At 38.0% G+C, this 27,364-nt stretch overlaps 1 protein-coding gene across 8 annotated transcripts in view; it reads left to right on the forward strand.

The window, feature by feature from the left end:
- Window positions 1–27,364, forward strand: part of rap1gapb (RAP1 GTPase activating protein b) — a 107,602-nt gene that overhangs the window by 34,670 nt on the left and 45,568 nt on the right. For 2 of the 8 annotated variants that reach the window (XM_026167052.1, XM_026167053.1), the window contains exons 1-2: window positions 9,012–9,169; window positions 23,562–23,597. The exons of 1 other annotated variant lie outside the window; for it this stretch is intronic. In XM_026167052.1, coding sequence (XP_026022837.1) covers window positions 9,126–9,169; window positions 23,562–23,597 — 80 coding nt within the window. In that variant the 5' untranslated portion in view covers window positions 9,012–9,125. Of the gene's footprint in view, window positions 1–9,010; window positions 9,170–23,561; window positions 23,598–27,364 lie in introns of those variants that run through there. 5 more of the 8 variants (XM_026167061.1, XM_026167054.1, XM_026167062.1 and 2 more) reach the window with 4 other exon arrangements.

Raw genomic sequence — 27,364 nt, forward strand, 5'->3', positions numbered from 1 at the left:
CTCTGCTGTATCATCCATGTGCTCTCTGGCAAACTTCAGACGGGCCTGGACATGCACTGGCTTCAGCAGCGGAACACGTCTGGCACTGCGGGATTTGATTCCCTGCCGTTGTAGTGTGTTACTGATGGTGACCTTTGTTACTTTGGTCCCAGCTCTCTGCAGGTCATTCACCAGGTCCCCCCGTGTGGTTCTGGGATCTTTGCTCACCGTTCTCATGATCATTTTGACCCCACGGGATGAGATCTTGCGTGAAGCCCCAGATCGAGGGAGATTATCAGTGGTCTTGTATGTCTTCCATTTTCTGATGATTGCTCCCACAGTTGATTTTTTCACACCAAGCTGCTTGCCTATTGTAGATTCACTCTTCCCAGTCTGGTGCAGGTCTACAATACTTTTCCTGGTGTCCTTCGAAAGCTCTTTGGTCTTGGCCATGGCGGAGTTTGGAGTCTGACTGTTTGAGGCTGTGGACAGGTGTCTTTTATACAGATGATGAGTTCAAACAGGTGCCATTCATACAGGTAACGAGTGGGGGACAGAAAAGCTTCTTACAGAAGACGTTACAGGTCTGTGAGAGCCAGAGATTTTCCTTGTTTGAGGTGACCAAATACTTATTTTCCACCCTAATTTACGAATAAATTCTTTACAAATCCTACCATGTGGATTCATGGATTTTTTTTTTCACATTCTGTCTCTCACAGGTGAAGTGTACCTCTGGTGCAAATTACTGACCTCTGTCATCATTTTAAGTGGGGGAACTTGCACAATCGGTGGCTGACTAAATACTTTTTTGCCCCACTGTATATTTTACCGGGTGCACAGAGAGGTGAGATTTGATCTGAGGGTATTAACAGCTGTCACAAGGTAGAGATAAGAAATGACTATGGTGTAGGATCACATATGCACGTATACCAATCTGAGGTGTTAAAAAGAAAGAAAGAAAAAAAGAACTCTGAGTATAGAACTCTTTAGCATGTAATGCAAATCTATGTGGGTGTTATTGTTGTAGAAATAAATTCACTTTTCCTTAATGAAAGCTATTTCCAAGAGGAAACATGCGTTGAAAATTATGTTCTAACTACTAATTGCATGTCCTGAAATGAGCATTCTTTACATTAATCTCTGGGATGCAGAACAAATGTGCACTGCAGTTACACCCATCTATGCTACATCCATGCTGTATGAAATGACTCAAAGCAATGTATTCATCGTCATTCACTTATTTTCATTTACATGAAGCTCTTTATTTAAATTGGTGTATTGAGACTTTGTCCAATGACACGATATTTTAAATTCTGCTCTTTTACTGAGGGACTCAGACACTGGGCGATAGAGTGAATTTAAAATTTATTTAATCTTACATTTATTCCCCTCCTGTCTGTGATGTGACCTTGTGCTGTCTGTTATCCATCACTCTACGGTGTAGACATGGTGGGTGAGCTTTAGTCTTTGTATGAACAGTAGAGAGATGGGTTTTTATACCAGAATTAAAAAATGTATGCATGTTGAAAGCAGCTCATCTAACAGTCTTATAACTATATCTCTAATGTACCCTTGCAAGCATTTCTCCTCTGGTGGATTACTACCAGCGAAACTTCAGAGTTTGGATGCAGAATGAAGGGGATTGTTTTGTTTATGACTTTACTGCACAGGGCCCTTGTAGACATCTGTGTTTTCTAACAACTCCCACCAGGCGAGCTGTTTTTAGAAGCACCTGTTTACTGAATAAAATCACATTTTCCTGTGGTAAATTTTGAATATTTGTATACATCCAATTTTGTCTCACTAGATATGTAATATTTATTTTCACACTTTGAGTTGTTATTTTTTACGCATATGCACTTTTTTTCGCACTGGGAAATAAGTGGTGCATATATCCAGGCACAAAATCAGAACAGTCCAATTGATGGATCTGACTAACATTCCTGTGACTGACAACCTCTCCCAGTGACTGTGTCATGCTCAGACGTTTTCGTATTCGAGCAACTGTACAAATGCCCAGCTGGAGTCTGGGAGCCCTACAAGGGTCAGGGATCGGACATCGCCTGCATCATCAGATTTGGTGAAATGTCACAGTGGGAACAAAGGCAAATGAAAGAGCTGCTTTTCCCTTTCATGCTGCAACTGAAGTTGAGGGCCATCGCCAATGTTCATGAAGCTGTGTGAATGCTCATAGAGACATTGGAGTGAAAAGGACATTTACCTTCAGATGCTGTTACAGTTCGACATAACTCAGGGGGTTGTAATTTGTAAGAAAAATAAAAACTCACAGTGTGTTAAAAGCAAAGCATCCATGTGCAGCGCAGTTCTTTTGAGAGTGTCTGTATTTGGACGTGTGTGTCTTTACTTTTGGGGGCCATCATTTAAAGTAGCTTTTAGCTGGAACGCATCTTTGTTTGTAATAAATTAAATGAGCTGCCATTTGCCTGTAAAGCTGTACATTTCAATCATTTAAGTTGTTTCATTGAATTCTTTATAAGAAAGTGAAATCCAACTATCAGGGGTTTTTTTAAAATTTCTTTTATAACACAATCAAGAGCTAAATTGGGGCTGGAATTGGAGCTAAAATTAAATGTGCGTTATTTTGACTGAACTGATGTCTTAACCATCAGTTTAACTATCCATCCGATCTGCCTATTACAGCCACATACATAGAGGTTTGTAACCATTTTTAAAATCACATCAAGTGGGTTTGAACATTTTTGCTGCGCACAGTATGACTGCAGTAAGTGTCAAGTGGTCCTTTATCGGAGCTTGTTATTGTTGCTGTCCACAGTACTGCCGCTCTCAGTACCGTGGACAGCAACTACAGACTACAAATGCACAATATACTTCATTGTATTACAAGTCCAGTGTTGCTGGGAGACAGCAGCATCCTCGCTTTCACTAGCTTTGTATGAGACTGCTTCTCGTAAGCAGGATGTCAGTGACTGTCTCAGCATCTTCATGAAATAGATGTAGTTTTTGTAAAAAAAAAAGATAAATGTCTGATTAGTTGGGAAAATCAGAACAGACAACAGCCTTCTTCTAGTCAGTAGCTGTGACCGCATCTGCATGTTAATTTTGCAGATGGAGTAAGCGTCTAATGAGAGGTGAAAATATGAACAGCTTGTTGTGCAGGACAGAGAACCAAAACAGGGAGTTTATAAAGTGTGGACCCACTCCTGAAATTCAGAGAAATTATCTCCAATTGAATATCCGGGAGCACATTCAGCATGAATTTAGGCTGTGGCAGCAGCTCCTGAGCCATGCAGATCGCCAAAGAAGATATCCCCCAAAAGAAAGACTGCATTATGAAGGTCTTGAAAAATGTAATATGAATGATAGGCCCACAACTTTGATCAGTTGGTCAGGGAGTTCTTTGTGAAAGCATTTGTAGCTGTGCCACTAGATCAAGAGAAACACCAAGCAACAAAAGAGTGAGGAATCTGAATCTGAATCTGAATTTGGAAGCTGTGTAGCCAGACTCCATGATAAATAGAGGCTCTGAAGATGAAGCATGCTGGGACTTTATTAAAACTGGAGATAATGGACCAATGATAATTTCTGATAATCTGTGGTCTTTCATTCTTACTACTTCACATCTAACAACTTGAATGGCAACAAGAACGGAACCTCCAATCAGCCTGTCCATGTCATTTCAGTGTTGTTGACAGTGGACAGACCCTGAGGTCTGAGTAAATGATTATTTTGATGTGGCTGCATCATTAGAAATCTATCGCTGCCTCTTCTTGGTCCTTATCTAAGCCTCTCATGTGTATAAATCAAAGTCAGGCCCTAGCGGGGTATCTGTTGCTTCTCCATCTGCCAAGTCATTAATCCAAGGATGTGACCCACGGGCAGGCTTCTCCCATTTGGTTCACCCATTGTTACATGAAAAATAATCTTGGTTTCTCTCCCGCTCCTCCACTGTCTGCATCTTTCTTTTATTTGTTCTAATGGGCTCCTGCTCCGGATTTTCATACCGGAGGATGAGTTACGTGTTGTGCTGGGGATGTTCAGTGGGATTGTGTGTGTCAATGCCCTGTAAATTGCTACACTGTGCATTCAGTCTGTGCTCCAAGGGCACGTTCACAGACTCTTCCACTCCTACGGTGATTTGTAACTTCACATTTCTTCTTTGTCTCCTCTCCAATCCAAGTCTAATGACTATAAATGGACTGCATAAAAGACACAGAGTAGAAATAGAGACAACTGTGTCTTGTCATGCCTAATCATGCCATATATTCCCACACCCCTGTTGCCAATCTTGGACATGTACTCTGTTTTTTTTCTCATCTTTCTTTTCTCTGACTATCTCCCAGATTTTTTTCTTTTTCCGGAGACTCCCCCACATCCCTCTGTTATCATCGCCCGGAGAGAAGTTGTGAAATTCATGACATTCAGATCTAGCGGGGCAGGCTGATGGAGGACAAGAATAGTCTTCCGAGATCCTTCTGGAATCAGTCTGTCTTTGATGAGCAAGTAATTCAATGTCAGCGCCTCCGATAATCTCGCTCTTCTAATTTGTAGTAGAGAGAAAATCTCATTTGTTGCATTTGGTTACGGAAGAGTGGATACCTCTGTGCTGCCTGTTTCTGCTCGGTAACCTTACAACCGTACTGACCAGTAATCTGTCCGCAGCCTGAAACAGAATATTGGACATTGTTATGAAGATATAAGGAGATAAAATCTTAATGCTTTGTTCATCAGCTAGTGCGTGTCCTACTCTCGCTCCTTCTCGTTGCTGTGAAACTCATCGTAGGCGGGAGAGACTGTTGCTTGAAGGGAGCAGTCTATCTGCTTAAAATTCAAAGTTGTCTGTGTCAAACGGAGCTCTCAAACAGCCCCTGAGACACTCAGAAGCTTGAGAGGATGAAAAGTAGTTCCCCTGGCTAACAGTGAGGGGTAGTGGTGCTCCAATCCAACTTCATTAATCTTATGCCTTCCCTTTATTTTCACTTTCCTTTGTGTAGTTCCTGCATAAAATTCTGTTCTTTGTTGATGATTCAGTTGCACACTGAGTACTGAATAATGTGTGCTATTTGTAATTTAGAAATTTGTCATCTTGTTGCCTCCAAAATGTAAATAAAGAGAGCTATTATTTTAAAATTTTTATTCCCTGCTGTGTTTGTGATGCCGACCTTGTACGGTTGCAGAGACATAAAAAAGAAGGGGGAAAAAAGATTAACAGTGCCTAACAGTACAAATTTTGGTGCAGAAAGTTTGACAAGAAGGAAGAGCAAACATGAATAGGCATTTCAAGTCACAGAGGCAGAAAGTGTCCTTACGATCTTGTCAGGGGTGTAGTTGTGTGCACAGCTGGTAAATATTTAATGTGTTGGTGTCCTGCTTTGCTGTTCCCACTGGTGAGGAACTGCACTGTAACAATGCAATAGCCCCTAAACCTTTAAGTCTATTTAAGAGGAACTTTTGCTGCTCTTAAAATATTTTCACCCATAGAGTTTGGATGTCTAAAGAGCTTCAGAGCAAAATGTGCTTGCCCTCACTAAATTATGGAATTTTAAAAAAGCATGATCTTTTTATTTGGGATGATTTAAAATAAATATTTTTTCAATAACATAAAAATGTCTGTTTTAACAAAACAGTTTACATCAAAACCACAGTTTTTTATATAAAGGATATACATAGCAGTGGGTGTGGAAAGTGAAGCTGCTGTCTTTACATGGCCAGCAGGGAGAACATCCTTTAATCATTTAGGATGATAAAGCAGGGCTTTGTTTAGGTGGAGCTCACCTTATGACTGACAGGCTGCTATCATGCAGGACTCTTGCATGATAACATTGGTTACTTGGTCAGATCCACGACAATTTTCAAAATAATAACATGGCACCACTGAAAATGCTCAGCTTGGTTCTTCACAACAGAACTTAACATAAGTGGTTTTGTCTGATTTGGTGATGCTCACATTTTACTGTCTCCAGCGTGTCAAACCTTTTCCTTATTTAGAGGAATTTTACAGCCTGCACAAAGCCAAGAATACTCCCATTAAACCCAGCTGTACTTTAACACCGGTGAAACTTGATTTCTGTATTATTTATGTACAGTGCCACTTTAAGTCTCAATAAAGTTCAAAGAAAATCAAACCCTGAACAGTTGCCAATGGCATTCTAGGACTTGCAGTTCATCATTACCTTTAAGCACCACTGGAGCAAAGCGTAGCTTCAGAGCACCACTAACATAGCAGTAAACTTCGAGTCTTGGTAAACTACCGCACATCAGGTTATTGTGTATATATTTATTTATATTTCTTCATACATTCTTATATAGTTCTATATTGTGTATTTTGTTGTACGGTTATTTTATTTTCAACTTTAATTTATATATTTTATCTTATTCTTTCCCAGTTAAATGTACCCTTCATTCTAATTTGTGTTGTACAGTTATTTCATTTTTAACCTTAATTTATATTTTATTCCTTCCTAGTTAAATTTACCCTTTTTAATTTTCATATTTATTTCCTATCTTATTCATAGCCTTTTCCTTTTTTGTTCTCTTTAGGTCACGAGCAGTTGTCCAAGCATTTCACTACATATCGTACTGTGTATGACTGTGTACGTGACAAATAAAATTTGAATTTGAATTTGAGGTAGTGATTTAAAACACTTGCCTGCAGCAAGAACAGCATTGCTAACTGCAATGTAAACTGCAAAGCTACTAAGTTCCTGCACCTTGTGGATAACAAGCGTCTTTAGTGTTCTTACTCTGTCTCCTGCTCTCAAGGTGATTTATATTTTTCTACTGCTGGATGGGGTGGATTGAACCTCATCTCACAGAGGGCACCTTCTCATTACTCTGGACCTCCTTCCATTGCCAGTCAAGTCCTCAAAGTCAAGGCAGGCTCGTTGTTTAGCCAGCCTGCCATGTCTCCTGAATGAAGCGACAGACATGGACTAATTACACCTGGCTGCCCTTTCCCTTTCACCTGTCTCACACAAATCAGTCTGAGTGAATAGTTTTCTTTTTTCCCTTTTTTTGGTAATACATCATCACGAAGGGCATCTTTTGAGAGACACGAAGGAAAAGCAACAGCAAAAGGAGCTTTTGAAACTACATTTCTGGACACCAGTAATAAGTTTGTTAGTGCAAGTCTGACTCCGGAGAATTGTTCTGTGAGAGATGTGTCATGTCATTATCAGCAGAGGAAGTAGGGCGAGCTGACTGTAATAGAGGAGCAGCCTCTATAAAACATTTTTCTCTAGAAGCTAATTTTTGATTATAGATTATTTAATAAAATGTATAATAGTCAGAGTCAGTGTGAAGTCTGATAAACAGGCTATATGACAAGATGTAAGAGGAATCAAGACCAGACATGAGGAAGGAAAGAGAGTCAAGAGGAAAGAAAATGAGAGGGGACAAGGAGGAAGAGATATCAGAGAACATCCTTTTTTTTTTTAAGTCATTATAAGCAGACTTGTTCCAGCAGATTGGCAGAGATATAATTTTCCACATATCCTAATGTGTGTATCACTTTGACACCTATCTCTTTTTGAAATATTCAGCAGGATCAAGTAGAATTATATTGGTTTTAGTGACGATATCTGACTTTTTTTTGTCTTTTGGGAGATGTGTGATCACAGAAAAACACGTGAATGTCTTTTTCGAGCTTGAATTGCCAGGCCAAAAATAGTTCAAGTAAGATGAGAGACTTGCATCTATCAGATCTCATCCTCTTTTGAAGTCTAACTCGGGAGGGAGTAAGCTCAGATGTGGACCTGGAAATTTGATAACTAAGATATTCTTGAGCAAAATTAGTTTTTTATTTACACAGCTTTTACTTTGATTTTTGGGATTTTTTTTCAGTTGCAAGAACTCAAACAGTTTATTTGCTTTCAAGTAATCATTTTCATGGTGGCAAAGGATAATTTTGTCAGACCTCAGTCAAATTAGTATGAGTCATGACAAATGAGTGATTGATGTAAGCTGGAATAGCACCTTATTAAAACATATATAATTCATGCCACTTCACATTTTTCACTTCAAAGTATTAGAAAAGATGTTAAATTCTGTAAATATATAATCAAGGTGCTACTATTAATGCATCATCTGTGACTACCCCCGCTGTGGCATAGTTTTACATAGTAAATCTCAGAATTCGCAGATTCAGGTGTGTCATACACACTGAGGCAGTCAGCTGAACACACCAGATGAGCAGCAGGGAAAAGGCAAATTCCAGAGAACTTTCCAAAGGGTGATACATAATTATGACTGGGCTATAAACAAAGAATAAGTAGCACAGGGAGTCTAAAAAAGGAAAAAAAACACAAGATCTACCAAGTGGCAAAATAATGATGAATGCACTGGGAACAGGTGTAGCAGAAAATTGGAGGGAAGCCTGAAAAACACTAAAAGTAAACCTAACAAGAGTTGGCATAACGAAAGAATAGAAAATAAGAGAGAAAGTGACAAAACTAAACTCCAGAACCATGACACTGTTTAATATTTTCTGCCATTAAATAGCGAATCAAAAAATTTGCTTGGAACAGTTTATTGGGGTTTAGTATCTTGGTACAAATTACACCAGCGACTGTCTAACTTGGGGGGTGAACATAATAGCTATAAAAAAAAAAAAATAAATAAAATATATATATATATATATAAAATTAAAGCGCTTTAGAGTTAAAAAAAAATAATGCACATTCACATGTGTCCATAGCTGTTTCCTCCATTCTTAGTTTAACACCTTGAGGAAGATGCCTTTTGTGGGACACTGGCTAATGTAGGGATTTTTTTGCCCTCTTGCTGTCAGAAGTGGGAATGAAAACGGTGTGTTTGAATTCAAGAAATCATTGTGGTTGTTTCCAGGACAACAGAACAAGACAGCTGGACGCACCTTTCTCTTAATCTGGCAGAGATAGGAGCTACTTAGTCAGAGAGCACAGAGGAGACAGAAAGAGGGAGGGCTGGGTTGTGTACACACACACATAAAATACCAAAAACACACACACTCAGTGAGGGCTGAGTCAAGGAGGGAGGAGAGAAGAGAAAGAGTTAGAGGTGTAGAAAGGAAGGAGAGGCGCACAGAGAAGCTAAGAGAAAAAGAAAAAGGAAGAGGTATGACAGTCCTTGTGTTGTAGTCTGCTCTGATCCTGCACACCACAGGGAAGCCTCATCAGCCATTCAGCAGGATGTCTCAGAGGAAAAGGAGTTTCACATTTGGAGCTTATGGAGGGTAAGATAATAGAGGACTAATCTGTCGGAACATCAATTGATTTTGCAGTTTGCCAGTTGACAGTTGACACTGCTGTCACAGCAGTGTACATGTACCTGTTGCATTGTATTGCCAGCCCTGGAGTAGTGAGAGGAAGGTGTGACTGCTCTGGGACTAGTACTGCATCTGCTCAGCAGCTGCTGAATTAGCTAACAAGGTCATTGACTGGCAGAACTGTGCACTCTTAATTTACACGTGAACCATTAGTAGGGGAAGCTACAAAAGTGCTACAAGGGGAGGTTTGCATATGGTTGTCTCAGTCATGGTGATCTGTTCATCTGTCTTTTTAAAGACCTCACTACTTGTAAGGTATTTAAAAGTGACTGTAGTCAACACAACAGTCTAAATGTATATAACTGGTAGCTTTAAACAGCTTCTAAATCCATACAGATATGTGATCGATAAGGTTATTCAAAGTGCAAACCGTTTTTATTCCAGCAAATAAAGCACTGATTGCCTGTCATCAACCAAAGTGGTGCATAATTAAATATGTGTGATGCTTACTTGATACTGAATAAGGAAGTCAGTGATTGGTGGCAGGGAATAACTAAATACTTCATTAGTATGGGTAAAACAGTGAGAAGAGGTAATTATCTCGACTTTGTATAGTTCCACACTTTTATTAATGTGACAGATGATTTTGAAGCAGTCAGAGTATGGATATTTGAGATGTGCTTTGGTTTATGAACAATGAATAGTGCATTACAATTCATGAGGCAGTGAAATTATTTTAATGTTGTGTCTTGCAGCCTGTGAGTTCTGCCAAGTCAGCCTAGAAAACACTCACGAGACACAAATTTGACATTTTTGTTGTAGAAGTCAGTTTGAAAGGTAGTCTGAGTGCACAAGCAGACACGGGCAACCAATAGCAGGCAAGGAAACATTTGTGGGGCACAGAAACAGCATTTCTGAAACAGCAACAGGCTTCTTGTAATAAAATGAGCAGTGAGATTCAAGGAATGGTCCAAAATAGATATGGAGTGGTGTGATGAAAGTGCACTCACTGTCACCTGAACTGCACTCATCAGATTCTTTTTTTATTTTATTTTTTTTATTTTATTAAGCCTACCACAGATTTGTGTTTTATTTAACTTGATGGGTTTCATATTATCAAATAAGTTAAACATACAGCAATGTTTACATTAAGTTTCTTTTCTGTCAGACATAAAGGGCAGGAGTCAGATTACAATAGATGAATAGTGAGAAAATGATCACAGACCTTAGATGTTAGTTCATCCAGCTGAATGCGCTCATTCCTTGACGAGGCGCCTGTCATCCATCCACAATTCTCAAGAAGCGCCACTCGTCCTACAGTATTGTTCAGGCCTACACACGATGATTGCCTTATGATTCACCCAAGCTGTGCTCAAGGTTAAGGCCAAAGTCATATTTGCTGGCACTTTTCCATTTTCACAGCACAACCTTTATGCATGCTATTTGAAATGTCACCAAATTCTTACTCCTAAAGTACTGAACAATATTCAGTTGAAACCATTTTGTAAAATTGTTAACATAAGACCAGAGTTACAGATACATTTATAATGAACAAAATGATAAAGAAAAATAAACTTGCAACTGGTTGGCAGGTGGCATGAGGTTTCTTGTTGTTGATGGGGAAAGTGGTCACAAAATGTGCATGGTGTTACTCTGGAAAAACTTCTGGCAATTGCTTTGATTGCTAGCAGACTTGTGTGTTTGCATGACAGATAACATCTTGTCTTGAAATCACTGCAAGCTCACTGAGTGATACTGTAACTGTGAAGAGTGTGACACAAACCAGAAATGGAGAGCATCTCCTTAGGGGGAAAATGTGCATTTGCTATCAGAAGGAGGGTGCCACAGATACTGATATGTCATATTAGATAGGAAGGAAAGAAAGACAGAAAGTAAAGTTAGATACTGTTATTATTTTGGAGGGAGTGGTCCTGTTGGTTGACACTATCACTGTCATGCTACAATCAGTAATGTGATTTTAAGACATGCTGATGCATTTGTCATATTATTGTATTACTGTCATAATACTTCTCAACTCAAACACTTTTATTTGCAGGACGAATTAATCTCATTTGATGATGAATGGGATTAATTTGTTCGGCATATGACTCTTTGACTTCGAAGTGGATTTTTAATCCTCAGTAGTGTGTGCAAGCCAATAAACGACAAGAAAAGCTTATCTCTTCCTTTCTGTACTTGACACATTAGAGTACTTTGTTGAATTATAAGCTGGCTAAACTACTAACTCATTGACATTTTGGTTTTTGTAAGCTGGTATTGTAACAAGTGCAAATGAAATTGTTACTATCACCTGAAAACTAAATGCTGTATTCAGCTGTTTTAAATCTCATTTATATAAACATTACATTTGCATTTGTTTCAGTCTGTTACAATCATTTGGTTAGAGCAAGCGAGTGCCTGCAGTTATTTGTCCCACTATAATGTTTTCTCACATTAGGTTGTAGACATTTGATTTTAAATTCAGGAGATTTGTAGCACTGTGCTCACAAGTCTTCTTCTTTTTCACACAAACCAAACCTGAATCTGTTGGAAAGCTCTGTTTGGCTGGGTGTCACAAGAATGAACTGAATCAATTATTTATTATATGAATTGTGGAATAAAAGCAGCAAAATCAGTGGTTGACTCCTAAAGTGCATTGTAACACTCAGCTTGGCTGAGTTGTTAGATAAAGGTGGCCCACTCCAGTTTTGTCCTCGCAGTGCACTGCTGGAACAGTCAAGTTTAGTTTTGATCTGGTATTTGATTTTGTTTCTTACACATTTACTTTGCCCTAACTCTTCCCAGCTATCTGTGATCCAGTCTAGTCTTATGTATGCTTCTGTACAATCGAAAGTAGCCTGGGGATCCTTTAAAAGCATGCATCTGTGTTAGATGAATTAGTGTGTGTTTGTTTCAAGAAAAGAAACGAGCTTTTTCATTTTAATTTAGTTTGTTTTGCAATTGCTTGGGAAATCTGTCTCTGTTTTTAAAAGCCTTGTTGTTGAAAAGCGTATCTCTGGGGAAATAATTTCCTAATGAATAACATTGAAAGGATTCTTAAACAGAAATGGATGGAGCCCAGACCTAGACCATAACATTACCATTCTGCATTTGTTATTTTGTAGTTATTTTGTAGCAGATTAATTTCCGCATACAATTTAAGGGTAATTGCTGTTAGCGGATAGCAACATGGCTATTTCTTTAAAGTGCTTGTAAACAGCTGCAAGGAAAAATGGATGAGGTGGAAAACAACTGGAAATTGCCTCCTATTTGAGCAATTTTACTATCTCCTGTGCCAGCTTCCTTGCTGATATTTTTTTTTTCTGAACTATGTAAATTTAAAGCAAGCGATTACGTGAAGTAGGACAGATGATTTAAAAAAATAGAGACTTGGTTACGATTGAGCTATTTTTAACTTTACTATAGGGAACTTTGAACAATATAATACCAAGCTGATGAGTGAATTTCCTAAATTTGAGCTTGTGATTGTAATTATAGAAGCCAGAAAGAATAAGCCAATGATGCTGGTATGTTTACAGGTTTTAGGTTACAGATGGTTGGTTTCCTGCTGGTGAGTAAAGTCTGCTTTAAGCCTAGAGAGAAATGGCAATGGTTCAGCCATGTGAAAGATGATTGGATTGTGCACATATCTGACTGCTCTGTTACAATTTCCCTTGCAGGTATTATACGGTAGCTACCTGAAAATGGTGTTGAGGAGGCTAGTGTGACTGTACAAACAGCCCACCTTTTGTTCTTTGCTATTTTCATCCCTCCAACATTATGTAATGTCGTTTTTTTTTTGTGTGGCTGTGCTTAATCTGATGGGGAGGTTACTGCTTTGTTTTTTAAGGACCCTAAAAAGTGATCACATACAGCAACCCACAATCTGTTTGTGGATTCTGGTGGAAATATTGCTAAATCAGCTTTTCTTAAATCAATACTACACATTTTAAACCTCAGAGAAAATCACAGAAAATATGAATATAAAATTAAAAACTTGAGAATACTATGATTGTGTGTGTGCTTTGTGTGAGATTGGTAATCACTGTAGAGCCAAATGATAGAGCCTGGACAGTCAAACTCCTACTCTCTTTTGAAGGTTATGTGGTCAGAGAGATCAGAGAGATGGACCTGGAGAGGTCACTGGGTTTAAAGTGAACAGCCTCACAAAAATAATTTGGATTAGGGTGGTTTTTCTGAGTAAGATTCAAAAGCAAATGCCATCGCATCATTTAAATAAAAAATCAATATAACTGTCATAATAACTGTCAAAAATGCTAATCATCATGCAAATTAGAGCTATATTTGTTTATACTTTTTGTATAGTTGTTGTTTGTTTTTAAACTTTTAACATAATGAAAACCCATGAGCAAACTATGATCATTATACTCCTCTAGCCTTGCAGGATTGTTGGCTTAGGAGTCTCTTTAGTCATTACATTGAGGTGGCAGACTTCACTAAAGAAAACAGTTAAAGTGGATGACCTGTTCAGAGGGGCGAGTGAATAGTGGGTGAACACGAGGGTTATCAGCGTTTCTTAATGTGCCATTTTTAAAATCTTTGCATGTGGAGCCTATATCCCGTTTAAAAATGTCCACCTATTTACTGAAGTCATGTTTTGAACTAGTAATGTGTGTTTATACTGCCTACATGAAAAAACAAAGTGAAAACACAAAGGCTGCGGGTGGAAGCTCTAAAAGATGCTTCAGTAGTCATTTTATAACCCCAGCAACACATCTCTGAAAAGTTCAGACAGGGACATATTTGCCACTCTTTTAACAACAATCTGTAAGACCGGGAGTTGAGAGGGATCTGCTAGTCTTTTGGGATAGGAACGCTTAGGATAGGTTATAGGTAAAGATAGGATGCCTGGAAATGTTTTGACCTTTTAAAATAAAATTTCCTTGAGATTAAAACATTCAACATGTGCTTCTAGCTTTATTTCAGGCAGCCTACATTTTTCTTCCAGTATTCCTGCAACCTCCAGAAAGCTATTGACTGCTCACAGCTCAACCAGCAGCACGTGCATTGGCACACTCAATTTCTTTTGACATTCTCTTGTTCCCATTTATTATTCACATGATTCATTGTTTATATTAGTAACATGTTTACCATTTGCATTATCACTGTATTACTTTGTGTGTCTTTCAGTATGCGTGTGTGTGTGGCAGTATGACTACTATACTACTATTTAATAACTGGTTTGAAGAAACTTTTTTAGCATGTTTGAGACATTTCATTTCATTTTCATTTTCACTTTATTTGTCAGGGACCATGTACAAACAGAAATAAACATTAATCTTCTTCGAGAAAAACTGCGGAAAGCGCCCAACTAAAATTATAAAAGCCACATGGACTATTCCCCCCAAAAACTGCAACCAATATATTTCTATACCCAGTCAATGGGCAGATAAAGCAAAAACCAGTAACAGACCAAAAACAAAAAAATCATCAGTTAACAACTTTAACACAAATTCAGTTAACTGTTCAATATAATCCCAAAAGGTTGATTCTGTTCATCTGGACGTAGCATTTTGGGAGAAACGTTCAAATATAATAAGACAAATACCTTGTATTAATTATGTATCAGAACATATAGACAGTATCAAATGTATCCAATTCCTACGCACATAAGTATCAAGTATGATTATGTAACGTCTCAAAGACATATATACTAAAAGAGACCAGAAAACAAAATGTTAAAATTGTGTTCACGTGTGTTTGGACAAATTTTGGCTCTAGGTCACAGTCACAACCATCACAAAGCTGAAAGTTTGCAGATGGTTATTGATATTGTGTTGTAAAGTTATGTGGTTCTGACTAGTAAAGAGTGATTAATAACTTTCATTCTATTTACTTTAGATTATTTCACTTATAGGAAATAACCCACAGAGCTTTCTGTCTGAACAGGCTAATGTATTATTAGATGTTCGCTCTGGACAGAAGTGTTAATATGCCATGATTTAAGCATCATTTTCAATCTCTCAGCTTTGAGGAATTTGTGTAACACTATATGAAAATGTTTGTGAGAATAAAATTAAAATAACCAACTGCAGTGTTTAATGTTTAAGATCAAAAATTATATGAAATGGGAGATTATAAAGCTATTTCTTGGAACGTGTTTCTACTTAAAAGCCTCCAAAATGAAACTCTCAGTCTGTTTCATAGCTTTGAGTTGTTATACTAACCTGTATAGCAGGATGTTTTCTTATGTTTCTCCTATCAGTCAGCCCTTGAGAAAGTTTTGTGTTTCTACAAAAGATGGAGGCGTAATTGTTTATGTTATGGCTAGTTTCTCACCCCTTCTGTTACTACCAAAACAGCATGTTGCTGAGTCAGTAGGAAAACATCATTGATATCGATCAAGCATATTGCTGATGGAAATATTTCCATTCCCCTTTACAACAAACAAAGAAAAAGAACAAAGTCCTGCGTACGTAAAGTTTACAGTCATGAACAAAAGTGACATGTATCCAATGTCAAAACCACAGGCTAGCAGTCTGTGCCATGCAAATGTTAAATGCAATAACGTATTTGATATATCAAACACTGCAGTGATGGTGTTTCACTTTCTTACATCATACCCCTCGTCTCACACACAAGTTTATCCAATATTCTGACAACATACATGCTTATTGAAGGAGGAGAGAAGCAGAGGTTAAGCTAGTATCAGGCTGGTGAACTACACAGGTAGAGGAATCACAGAGACACCAGTGTGGAGACAAGGGCTGTATCCCAATTCAGGGTCTGCAGCCTTAACGGTCCACAAGGGCCGCGTACTCAAACACCGCTAAGTGCGAGGCCTGTAAAATGGGACGGTCTAGCTTCCGTCGCGCTGCCCAGGTTGCCTAGCAACCATGATACTAACAGCTGGAAACTTTTTTGTTTGTTTGTTTCTACATGAGCTTTGATCATTCTCTGTAAGATTAAGGTCAGCTATTGAACGGCGTATATTTTAAAGTAAAGGCTTTAAAACCAAGTTAGTACAAACGTCACTAATGTCACATAACTTTGCCGACATGTGGCCAACAGTAATGTTTTAATGTTCTTCGTTATTAAACATTTGCATATAAATAAGTGACATAATATTCAGTACTTGCTTAAAGTTTACTCTTCGGCTGCCCCTCATCCGCCGTTTTTTTTCGGCAAAATTATCCACACCCACCACCGTGCTATGCATTCTGGGATATGTTGGGCCACAAAGTCTACACCGCCACATCCTTAAAATTTAGGGAAATGAAGGACTCATTTGAGGGCTGCTTTTCGAGCAGCCTTCGAATTGGGACAGCCTTCGTCGCGTCGCTGTGACGTAATCGGCCTTAAAATGCAGCCTTTAAGGCTGCAGACCCTGAATTGGGATATAGCCAGAGGCATGCACAAATACCCAGATAAGACATCTACCTCCATTTTTACCACTTAGTTCTGTCCTGCCACCCAGTGGTATGGGCATGCCAAATATCAACCTATTGCATTTTTAAAAAAAGGTAATGATAGTATTAAAGGCATCTGCAGGGCTGAATATAAAAGATATGAATAATATTCTATTCTATTCTGTTGAACTACCAAATATATAGAAGGCTTTCACTTTAACAAAACAGAGAGGATACTTGCACATCCTTGCAAACCACTCTAAACTTCATATCACACATAAGTGCTCTTTCATGTATAGATACAAGCGTTAATATGCTAATATTTATTACATGCTTTGCTTGAAATAGAGTATTTTAAAATTGCAGTATTTCTGCTTTTACTGGAGACAAGGATCAACATGTTTTCTTTACCATTGGCAGGAAGTGCACTACCTCTGTGAGTCTGACATTTAACCAGTTTTTGGAATACGTTGCAGTAGAAAAAATGGGTTAGACTTTGCATTTAATACCTGCACATCCTAAACCCAGAAATCTCATTTATCATTTTTATCATCTTTTTATATACTTGAACCTAACTTGAGTTGGCTTTTTTCTTTGTAAATTTAAAGGAGAGAAAAAGCAGAACGGCTTCTATTATCCTGATGATATTTTCCATTTTCATTCCTTCACCAATAAGTGGAATGAATGCCTGTGATTGTGTTGGCATAAAGTAATTGTTTGACTGGCTTAGCCATGGGGAGAAAGGGATAAGCAGTGGTTATTAGTAGGCTGATTGTCCACCTCTAGCATCTGGTTCTGGAATTTGTCCTTGATCATATGTAGTGTTTCCAAACTGTTAAAATGTGTATTGTTTGCTGATGATACCACTCTGTACTGCTCAGGTAAAAACTTAGAACCGCTTCTGACTACAGCGGAAAAGGAGTTAAATATATTAAAAAACTGGTTTGATGTAAATAAGTTATCATTAAATATAAAGAAAACAAAATTGATTATTTTTGGCACTAGACAAATGAAAAATGTATCTAAAATCAGGGTTAATGGAATTGAAATTGAAAGAGTGTACGAAAATAAATTTCTTGGAGTGATAATTGATGATAAGCTGAGTTGGAAGTCTCATATAAACCACGTGAAAACAAAAATGTCAAAAACCATTGCTATTCCCTATAAAACAAAGCATGTCCTGAACAAAAAATCATTATACACACTTTATTGTACTCTGTTGCTTCCATATATGACTTACTGTCTGGAGATATGGGGTAATGCATATAAAACGAACACTCTTCCTATTTTCAAGTTACAAAAAAGAGCTATAAGAATTATAAACCAATCAAACTATATAGAACCAACTAACATTTTGTTTATTAATCTGAATACCCTGAAATTTTATGATTTAGTTGAATATAAAATGGCACAGATAATGTATAAAGCACAAAATAACTTGCTTTGCCCCAGTACTCAGAAGCTGTTCAAAGTCAGAGAGAGTCAATATGACTTAAGGGGAACAGATTTCTTTAAAAAAAACAAGATAAGGACAAATATAAAGCAGAGATGTGTTTCTGTTAGAGGAGTTAACCTGTGGAATAGTTATGACAGTGATTTAAAAAGGTGTAGTTCATTTTCCTTGTTTAAAAACATGTTTAAAAATAGAGTATTAGAAACATATATAAATCAAGAATGAAAAGAGCAAAAAGGAGAAAAAAAACCCTCTTGATTCTTTTGCCTTGATGTAGTTACTTATCTAAGGTGGAAAGTTTTTTTTCTTTGTTTTTTTTTTTTTGTTTTTTTTTGGTTTGTTTGTTTGTTTGGTTGGTTTTTGCTTTGTTTTATTATTTTCTTCAAGCCCTGTGTACAGGAGCTGCATACAAAAATATATTTTGTGAAAAGGGTTGGCGTAATAAGCAAATGCTTCAGCCAATACCTTTTGATTAGCCTTGTCTCATGCTTTCTTTCTTTATGGTAGATTTTTGTTCTGTTTTCACTGGGGTTTTTTTTCACTGTTTTCACTGAGATTTGAATTTGAATGCTAATCAATAAAATCAAAATCAAATGAAATCATTTGATTTCAGGATAATGAATGAAAAAAAAAAACCACCAACCACACAGAAAACCTGACTTGTTGACTAACTATAATGTACCAGCAGAAGAAAAGCACCACTTTGTTCTCTTATCTCATATTTCCTCTTTTCTGTCCCTGGCAACTAATTTGACCAAAAACCACATTTCCTCCATCTTTCTCTCTGCCATTCCTCATATCAACACATAACAGCAACAGTCCACAATTAATGCAGTTAAGCTTTACATGAGTTATGTTTGACATGATTGATATTTCTGGGTTGTGAGGATGCCTGCACAGCCACACAGCCCTCCCTTTCAAGTGAAAATGATATGTCAGGAAAACCTTGAGGGAATTTCTTCAGACTGGGCACAAATGTCCACTTGAATTTGACTGTGAAGTGATTTGATTTTGATTCTTACTGTGAACTCGTAATGAAAAAGAGTTCTTGTAAAGAAAACCAACATGAAATCTTTTAAGTTCATGTGTTATTATGAAAATATTCATCCACGTCATGCAAAATTCTTTGATTTTTCTGTATGTGTGTATAAATATTGTTGTTGTTGAATGTATTAGACCAGCGGTCCCCAACCTTTTTTGCACCACAGACCGGTTTATGCCCGACAATATTTTCACGGACCGGCCTTTAAGGTGTCGCGAATAAATACAACAAAATAAAACTAGTACTGGTACTGAAAAAAAGAAGATTTATTCATAACACACGTGAAAAGACCAAGGAAAACTGAGTTAATGATAAAAACGATAACAAAATAACACTGAAAACTGATAAAAACCCTGAAAACCATACATTTCACACCTGAGCCTCAACTCTCGCGGCCCGGTACCAAACGACTCACGGACCGGTACCGGTCCAAGGCCCGGGGGTTGGGGACTGCTGTATTAGACCACCTGTCCTTAAAACAAGGAAACAGAGTTATCTTAGAAACCTGTGAAAAACTTTTACAATGAAAAAAAATGTTTTAATTGCTAAATTTGCTGAAGTGAAATGAATTAAAAGTAAGATTCACCTATTACACAATGACTGTAATTTGACATCTTTATGTGTTTTACTACTGTACTTTTTCTGCTTTTCGTAAACCAGTACATTGGAAAATTACAACAATAATTATATGTTAGCATTAAAAACTTAATTTCTAAGACCTTCAAAGTATTATTTAATTTAACTTTAGTGTTTTGGAGCAACTGTGACCACATAATTTCTATATATTCTGATTGATTTTGATTCTGATTAACCATTACAGAAACATAAAAAATTATTTTGGAAACACAGGAAATGTATCATCACGGCTATGATCCTACCTGTCTGGGAGATCTCAGACTGTTAGTTGTAATGTTAGCTGTAATGTCGGCTTTCAGCACCGACTTGCCATCGGGTGAGAAAGCCGACATCTCACAGATTCTGATGGGTCGGGTCGGCGCTTTGTGTTTACGTCTTTATGCAGGATCCGTTTACCTGCTCTCATTTCCTGTTTTTGCTGTTTGGTGGTTGTTGGAATAGTTTTGTGAGCTTTAACCATCTTCTGCTTTGCATTTGCGTGGGAGCCCTGTCAAGAAAACCTGTCCATTATGCTAGCAAGGTCCAAGCATTCTTTTTTTTTTTTATTCATACCCCTACTTTGGGAGCCACTGCTTTAACCATTGGATACTGTGCTGACTTGCCTAAACTACAAGCTTGTTTATCTGAAATTAGGGGCTGGTTATCTGATAATTTCCTGCTTCTTAATGCTGATTAGACAGATTTGATGGTCACAATTCAGTAGTTGTCCCAAAACATCACAATCAAAATTTATGACTATGTCATAAATTGCAGCGACAAGGTAATGAACTTGAGCATGTGGTTTGACCCGATGCACTCTTCGAGTCTCACGTAAAAGAGACAATAAGGACTGCCTTTTATCACCTAAAGAACATAGCTAAAATCAGACAAGTTTTATCACTTGACACTGCAGAGGTTCTTGTGCATGCTGTTACGATCCAGCTCAAAAGCCTCAACATAAATAAGGAGACGAACACCAGAATTTAGGTGAGAAGAGGTTTTATCTTAAAATGCATAGCAAGTTTGCTAAAATAGCTGGTACTACCAAGGCAAGGGCTAGTGAGCCTCCCTGAAAGCCTGCTTCAGGTATGCTTTTATAGACACCTGACTAGGTGTGGTCAATTGGCACCAGCTGAACACACTGAGGAGATTAGGGGCTGCAGAGGGGCATAACAATGCATTTGTGTCTTCACGCATTGATTATTGTAGTGCTCTGCTTTCTGGGTAACCGAAGAAAAGTTTTAGAGGTTTACAGATTGTACAAAATGCAGCTGCTTGCATTTTAACCAAAACTGGGAAATTTGAGCACATTACCTCAGTACTGAAATCTCTTCATTGCTTGGCTTGCAGTATTTAAGGTCCTGTTGCTCACCTATAAGGCTTCAAATGGTTTGGCACGTTCATATCTCTCTGACCTTTTGCACCTCTATGTTCCACCCCCTGCTCTCCAATCTCAGGATACTGGCCTTCTAAAAGTTCCTAAAACCAGAAAAAAGGCTACTGGGGAGCGTGATTTTTCTTTCTGTGCCCCATCTTTGTGGAACAACCTCGATGAAGATATTAGGCCTAAAGCTTTTACTGGTTCTTATTGCTATTCCCTTTTGTTTTATCAGTTTTTAAACTGTATTGTTTTTTCTGTATTCTTTATCTTCAAATAGCTGTTCAGCACTTTGTTTGAAAGCGCTTTATAAATGAAGTTATTGTTATTGTTATTAATGTGGGCCCACTGTGTTGTACTTAAAATAGTAAAGCTGCGCTAATTACATTACAATACAGTTAGGGACAGCGAATTATCACCCAAGAGTGTTTTAGGATAAGAATGTGTGTTTGAGTGGGGTTTTTAGAATCAGAATCAGAATATCTTCATTGTCATTGTAACGAGTACAATGAGTACAATGAAGTGTTATCTGTGCAATAAGTTTTTATTTATTTCTGAGTGACTGTGTTTTTAAAAGTTTCTTTTGTAATTATATTTAATTACTTCTTTCTTATATATTCTTCTTTCTTGACATCGCAGGGACTGCACTTAATTTCGTTGAACTTGTTACAATGACAATAAAGATATTCTGATTCAGATGAATGGTCCCGTTATCAGTATGCTACACCACATGCTATAGTTGTGATTAGCATTGTTCTACGCTGATGACACTCAGCTGTACATCTCCGTGTCTCCTGATGACACCAGACCAATGGATGCCCTTTTTAACTGTATTTTAGATATAAAATCTTGGATGGCAGAAAACTTTTTACAGCTTAACCAGGACAAAACTGAAGTTTTAATCATCGGTCCCGAGGCTCAGAGAGACTCTTGTCTAAATTAGAGGCATTTTCACTATGTCCTTCGCTACAAGTGAAAAACCTGGGTGTTATTTTTGACTCTGAGCTTGGTTTTATCCCACATATTAAACATGTAACCAAAATTGGATTTTATCATCTAAAAAATATAGCCAGAGTCCGCTCTATTCTCTCTCGGGCCAACACGGAGATGTTGATGCATGCTTTTATTACCAGTCACATTGATTACTGTAATGCCCTGCTCTCTGGTCTTCCTAAAAAGAATATTTCAACTGTACAACTTTTACAAAACTCAGCAGCTCATGTGCTGACGAAGACCAGAGGGCGGGCCCACATTACACCGGTTTTAGAATCGCTGCATTGGCTCCCCATGTGTTTCAGGATCGATTTTAAAGTTCTTTTATTGGTTTTTAAATGTCTTAATGGTCTTGGGCCTTCTTATCTCTCAGATCTGCTTTTACCATATGAACCCTCGCGGAACCTGAGGTCCTCTGGTACTGGCCTTTTGATTGTCCCTAAAGTCAGGACACATACTCACGGAGAGGCAGCTTTTCAGTGGTATGGTCCTCGTCTGTGGAACAGCCTGCTGGAGGAGCTCAGGGCCGCAGAGAACGTACATGTTTTTAAGAACAGGCTCAAGACCCACCTTTTTAATTTAGCTTTTACTTGACGTTTATTTATTTTATGCTTATTTATTCTATCCTGTTATTCTATTATTAATTTAGGCTTTACCTAATATTTATTGATTTTATTCTTATTCATTTTTTAATCTTCTTACTCTATTTATATTTATATTTATATTGTATCCCGTTCTCATTTATTTTATCGTTTTACCCTGTATATATCCTATTGTGTCATATCTCCAGTGTTTCCTCGGAGGGCGCTCTCTGCACCGGGGCTGTGATCGACCGTGGCTGCTGGGGCTCTGGGGGTTCTCTCAGCCTGGCTGGGGGGCTCCTTTGCCTCCCTCCTGCTGTGTGCCCAGCCTGGAGACTGCGGTCTGTGACCATCTCCCAGTGCAGACGGCTCCCTGTTATAGTGTTTCCTCACTTGGCTCATGCGTACCCAGCCCAATTTTACTCTTTAAGTGTGCGTGTTTGTGTGTGGGGGGGGGGAATATGTGTGTATTCACATCGTTTATGTTAATGAGAGTGTGGGGAGTGAGTTGGAGGGTGGGATGGGCTGCTTTTAACCATGTAAAGCACTTTGTGCTACATTTTTTTTGTATAAAAAGTTCTTTATAAATAAAGATTGATTGATTGATAGATAGATGATCAATAATTTCGCAAAAAAGAAAAAACATGTAGAGAAAAAGTGCTCTGGAACAAAATTCATAGAGAGTAAAAAGGAAATTAAAGAGGAATCAGTACAGTTAAGAAAAGCTCTGATATTTTCCATGTACAAATAAACAATTTGATAAGTCTGTGTTTACAAGTGGCCAAAAAATATCCACACGGGGGCAGTGCAATACATCTGAGTAAAGAGCAAGGTGCAATAGCCATGTTTACATTTGCAAACTTTTTTATTCATAGGAAAATCAAGGATCATTATCAAGTAACATATTGTCACTTTGTTTCTTTCTAGAGTTGATAAGACCTTTTCCAGGACCAGAAGTTTATGGTAAGTCCCCTCCTTATGAAAAGCAAAGACAATATAGTTTCACACTTCATTGGTCCCATGCACTCCACTTCACAATGTTGCATTTACAGCACCTTAGGAGACTAAGGCTTTACGACTCTCTTCCCATTCAGCACGGCCAACCAAAAATGTTAATGCATATGAAGCATCAGTTGTCTCAGTAGAGAATTAAACATGAATAGATCTGTTCTGTATGCAGTAGTTTTTCATGGCCAACACAATTATGCTGCAGCAATAAAAATTTGAATGTAAAAGATACATTAAAAAAAAAACCCCCACAAACGTACCTTTATCCACTTTAATAATTTCAGAATATTAAAGTGATGATCTCAGTAAAAGATGGTAATGGCTAATAAGGCTGCTTTCCTCTCTAGCTATAAAAGTCACAGATATGCTTGTAATTTTATTGTCACTGGAAAACTCTGTTTGCTCTGATGACTCTGGACACCTGTATATGATCAAAGAGGAGCTTGTAATGTTCCATACTTGGCAGGTAGTCTCACAGCATGTACAGGGAATGTGCGGCTGGAAATACAGGGGCAAGAACAGATGGAAGGAGACAGGAAGCATAAAAATGTGTGTAATACCAGCTGGCCATGTAGAGCACATGCCTCTGAGATCTCAGCCATTGAGTTCTCAGAACAATTAATAATACCACTTTTACACAAGTATATCTTTCCAGGTTTCTCTGCTGGATTGAGATTAATTTATGTTTATATGCAAGTTCGTATGTAAATGTTTTACAGTTTCATAAAACATTAAACCAAGGAAACAAAGGTCAGTATCACAAACTGTTTACTATACAATAATCATTTACATGTTTACAATATCATTTGTTTTTTGTAATTAGGCTAAATGCTATTTAGATTTTCTTAATGTGTATGTGGCACATGAAAATAGCATTTTTTTTTTTTTATATTCTTTGTTTTTTTCTTCAGGGGGAATTTGCAAAAAAAATGCCTTGGTTTGTTTTTGTACATCAAATAGGCCTTAGAATTAGACAGAAATTGAGTCATAATGAGTTTGGAAAGGACAATAGATGAAATACTGAAAGGAGGAAATTGAAGGTGCATGGATAATTCAAGCTCATTGGAGGAGAATACACCCTCGCACACCCGCTGAATCTCATTATGAGGATTTCAATTTCTCTCGGTTGCAAACAGGTCTGAAGCAGATGCTAATGGTGCCTTGGGGCAGGGCTATGCAGGTACTAGTTATCCACAGCACTGCTTTGTGATTGTAATCACTGAGTCATTATGCCAATTGTGTATTCCATCAGTCTCAGGCTGCATTTAGATTAGAAAGTGGGGGGGGAAAGCAAGATATCAGCAAGATATTTACTATCAAATTATTTGGGGCACAAAGAGGGATTTCTTGAGGAGTTTATTTGTCCATTACATTTTGTTCTAACAGCTCTGCATACTTGGAAAAATCTGAACAACCACCTAAAAGTTTGCAGTCACTGAGGAAATTATACATTTTGATCAGTTAAATCAGTTAAAAAACGTAATGCAAGTGCAAGGCTTACTTATTAAAGGCTTAATACAGTTTAATTCATTTGCAGCGCAGCATTTTAGATCTTCAGTATTCTGGGGTGAATTTATTTTTGTAATCTGCAGAAATTAGTTTTAGATTAGAAAGTAGTTTGAGCAATTTGGATTGATTTGATATGAAACACACATTTAACTTGCTAACACAGTAGGTCAATAGGGTTAATATCCTGTAGCAGATAACCAGCTGGCTACATCTTGTCTGAATAGCGCTTACATAGTCTGGAACTGCTTTTGTCATGCTGTTGCAAAATGGAAAGATCAACTTAGATCATGTTTATTCTGCATAAATGTCCCACTTTACCATCAAAAAGCAATCACGTTTTTATTTTATCTTCCACATTTAGCATCAAGTTTTTTTTATTTAGAGTTCTTTGCTTTGATCTAAAGGCCCACTATCAGTTTCACTGATGGAATAATGTTGTTTGGATTGTATTGCAGCGGTCCCCAATCTTTTTTGCGCCACGGACCGGTGTAATATCAGACAATATTTTCACAGACTGGCCTTTCACAGATAAATACAACAAATAAAATGATACGACAAAGAGAAAAGCTGTGGCATTTTGTAAATATAATAATAAATGCGAATTCACTGTGTAATTGTGTAACATTATTAGCAGCGTCCTCCTGAAATGCGCCAACAACATTGAGAGTAAAATCCTCCTCTATCCCCCTTAATACTCTGGTAGCTATGGTAACGTGTAAATATTTCTTTCAAAATAAGACACACAACTACAAAACAAATATAAAGTACATGAAAATATATAGAAAATTTATGCATAACACATTCATAACACATGGGAAAAGACTCAGGGAAACCAAGTTAAGGATAAAAACCCCAAAAACCATAAATGTCACGTCCGAGCCTTAACTCTCGCGGCCTGGTACCAAACGACTCATGGACCGGTCGGTGGCCCGGGGGTTGGGGACCGCTGTTGTATTGTATCTAAAATAAGCATGACAGTTGTTAGCCTTGTTCAATTGTGAATGTTTTTTTTCTTTCGAATGATCAAATCATGTTTAAACTGACACACCTGGAACAGGTAACACAATGTGTCAATCAGAAATGGTAAATGGCCTGTATTTGTATAGCGCTTTACTAGTCCCTAAAGCGCTTTACACATCACATACATTCACACACTGGTGATGGCAAGCTACATTGTAGCCACAGCCACCCTGGGGCGCACTGACAGTGGCGAGGCTGCCGGACACTGGCGCCACCGGGCCGTCTGACCACCACCAGTAGGCAACAGGTGAAGTGTCTCGCCCAAGGACACAACGACCAAGACTGTCCGAGCCGGGGCTCGAACTGGCAACCTTCCGATTACAAGGCGAACTCCGAACTCTTGAGCCACGATCGAAAACAGAGGTGATGGCCAATGAGGCTTAGCCTCTGTATGCTCACAGTTATTCCATTAACCTTACGGAGGTTAATGCCTCATATTTGACTCCATTAATCATTAATTATCATATTCAACATTCCCAATCAATTTAATTTATTTTAATTAAAACTATATCTGTTTTTCAATACATGCATATTTCCAAACTTTTGATTGTTAGTGTGTGACTAAGTGCATCTCTCCACCTCTGTTACCTAGCCTGTCCCACAGCTATTGTAAGAGGCACAGGACCATGTTGGGAAGATTTACGATATGAGCTCCAAGTGTGTGTCATTAAAACTGGGTTTCTTGGATTCCCTGCCATGTGCCACTGCCTCAAATCCATCACATTATTCTCAACCAGCCAGGAGTACTGTCGGTGTGAGTGAGTGTGACGGTGGACAAACACGCAGTGCCCGCACTTTTCTGTCACTCTTAACGAGCACCAGTATCTCCGTCACCTTACTCTAGAATGCACTTTCAGCTCGTGTTGAGCCCTGAATCACTTGGACAAAGAGGTTCACTTTGTGAAAAGTGAGAAAACACTTATGTTACTGCTAAACTGCTCACAGCACAGTTCCCAATTAAACACTCATTAACTTGATTGCTCTGAATAATGGTGGTGCTTATCTTCCTCAGTCTAAAGATCCTGTTGTGCTGCAATAAGCAGGCCATGCCATGGCATTTCTGCAAGAAATTGTCAATCTGAAAGTGGCCATATTTTCATTCTTAACAACTCAGTTTTCCACTAATGAGGGAAAGCACTGGAATAATGTAGGAGTGATGTATGCAGACTGTGATACTGAAGATACACTGGAAA

This window comes from Astatotilapia calliptera, chromosome 5 (genome assembly GCF_900246225.1).
Source record: "Astatotilapia calliptera chromosome 5, fAstCal1.2, whole genome shotgun sequence".
Lineage (NCBI taxonomy): Eukaryota > Metazoa > Chordata > Actinopteri > Cichliformes > Cichlidae > Astatotilapia > Astatotilapia calliptera.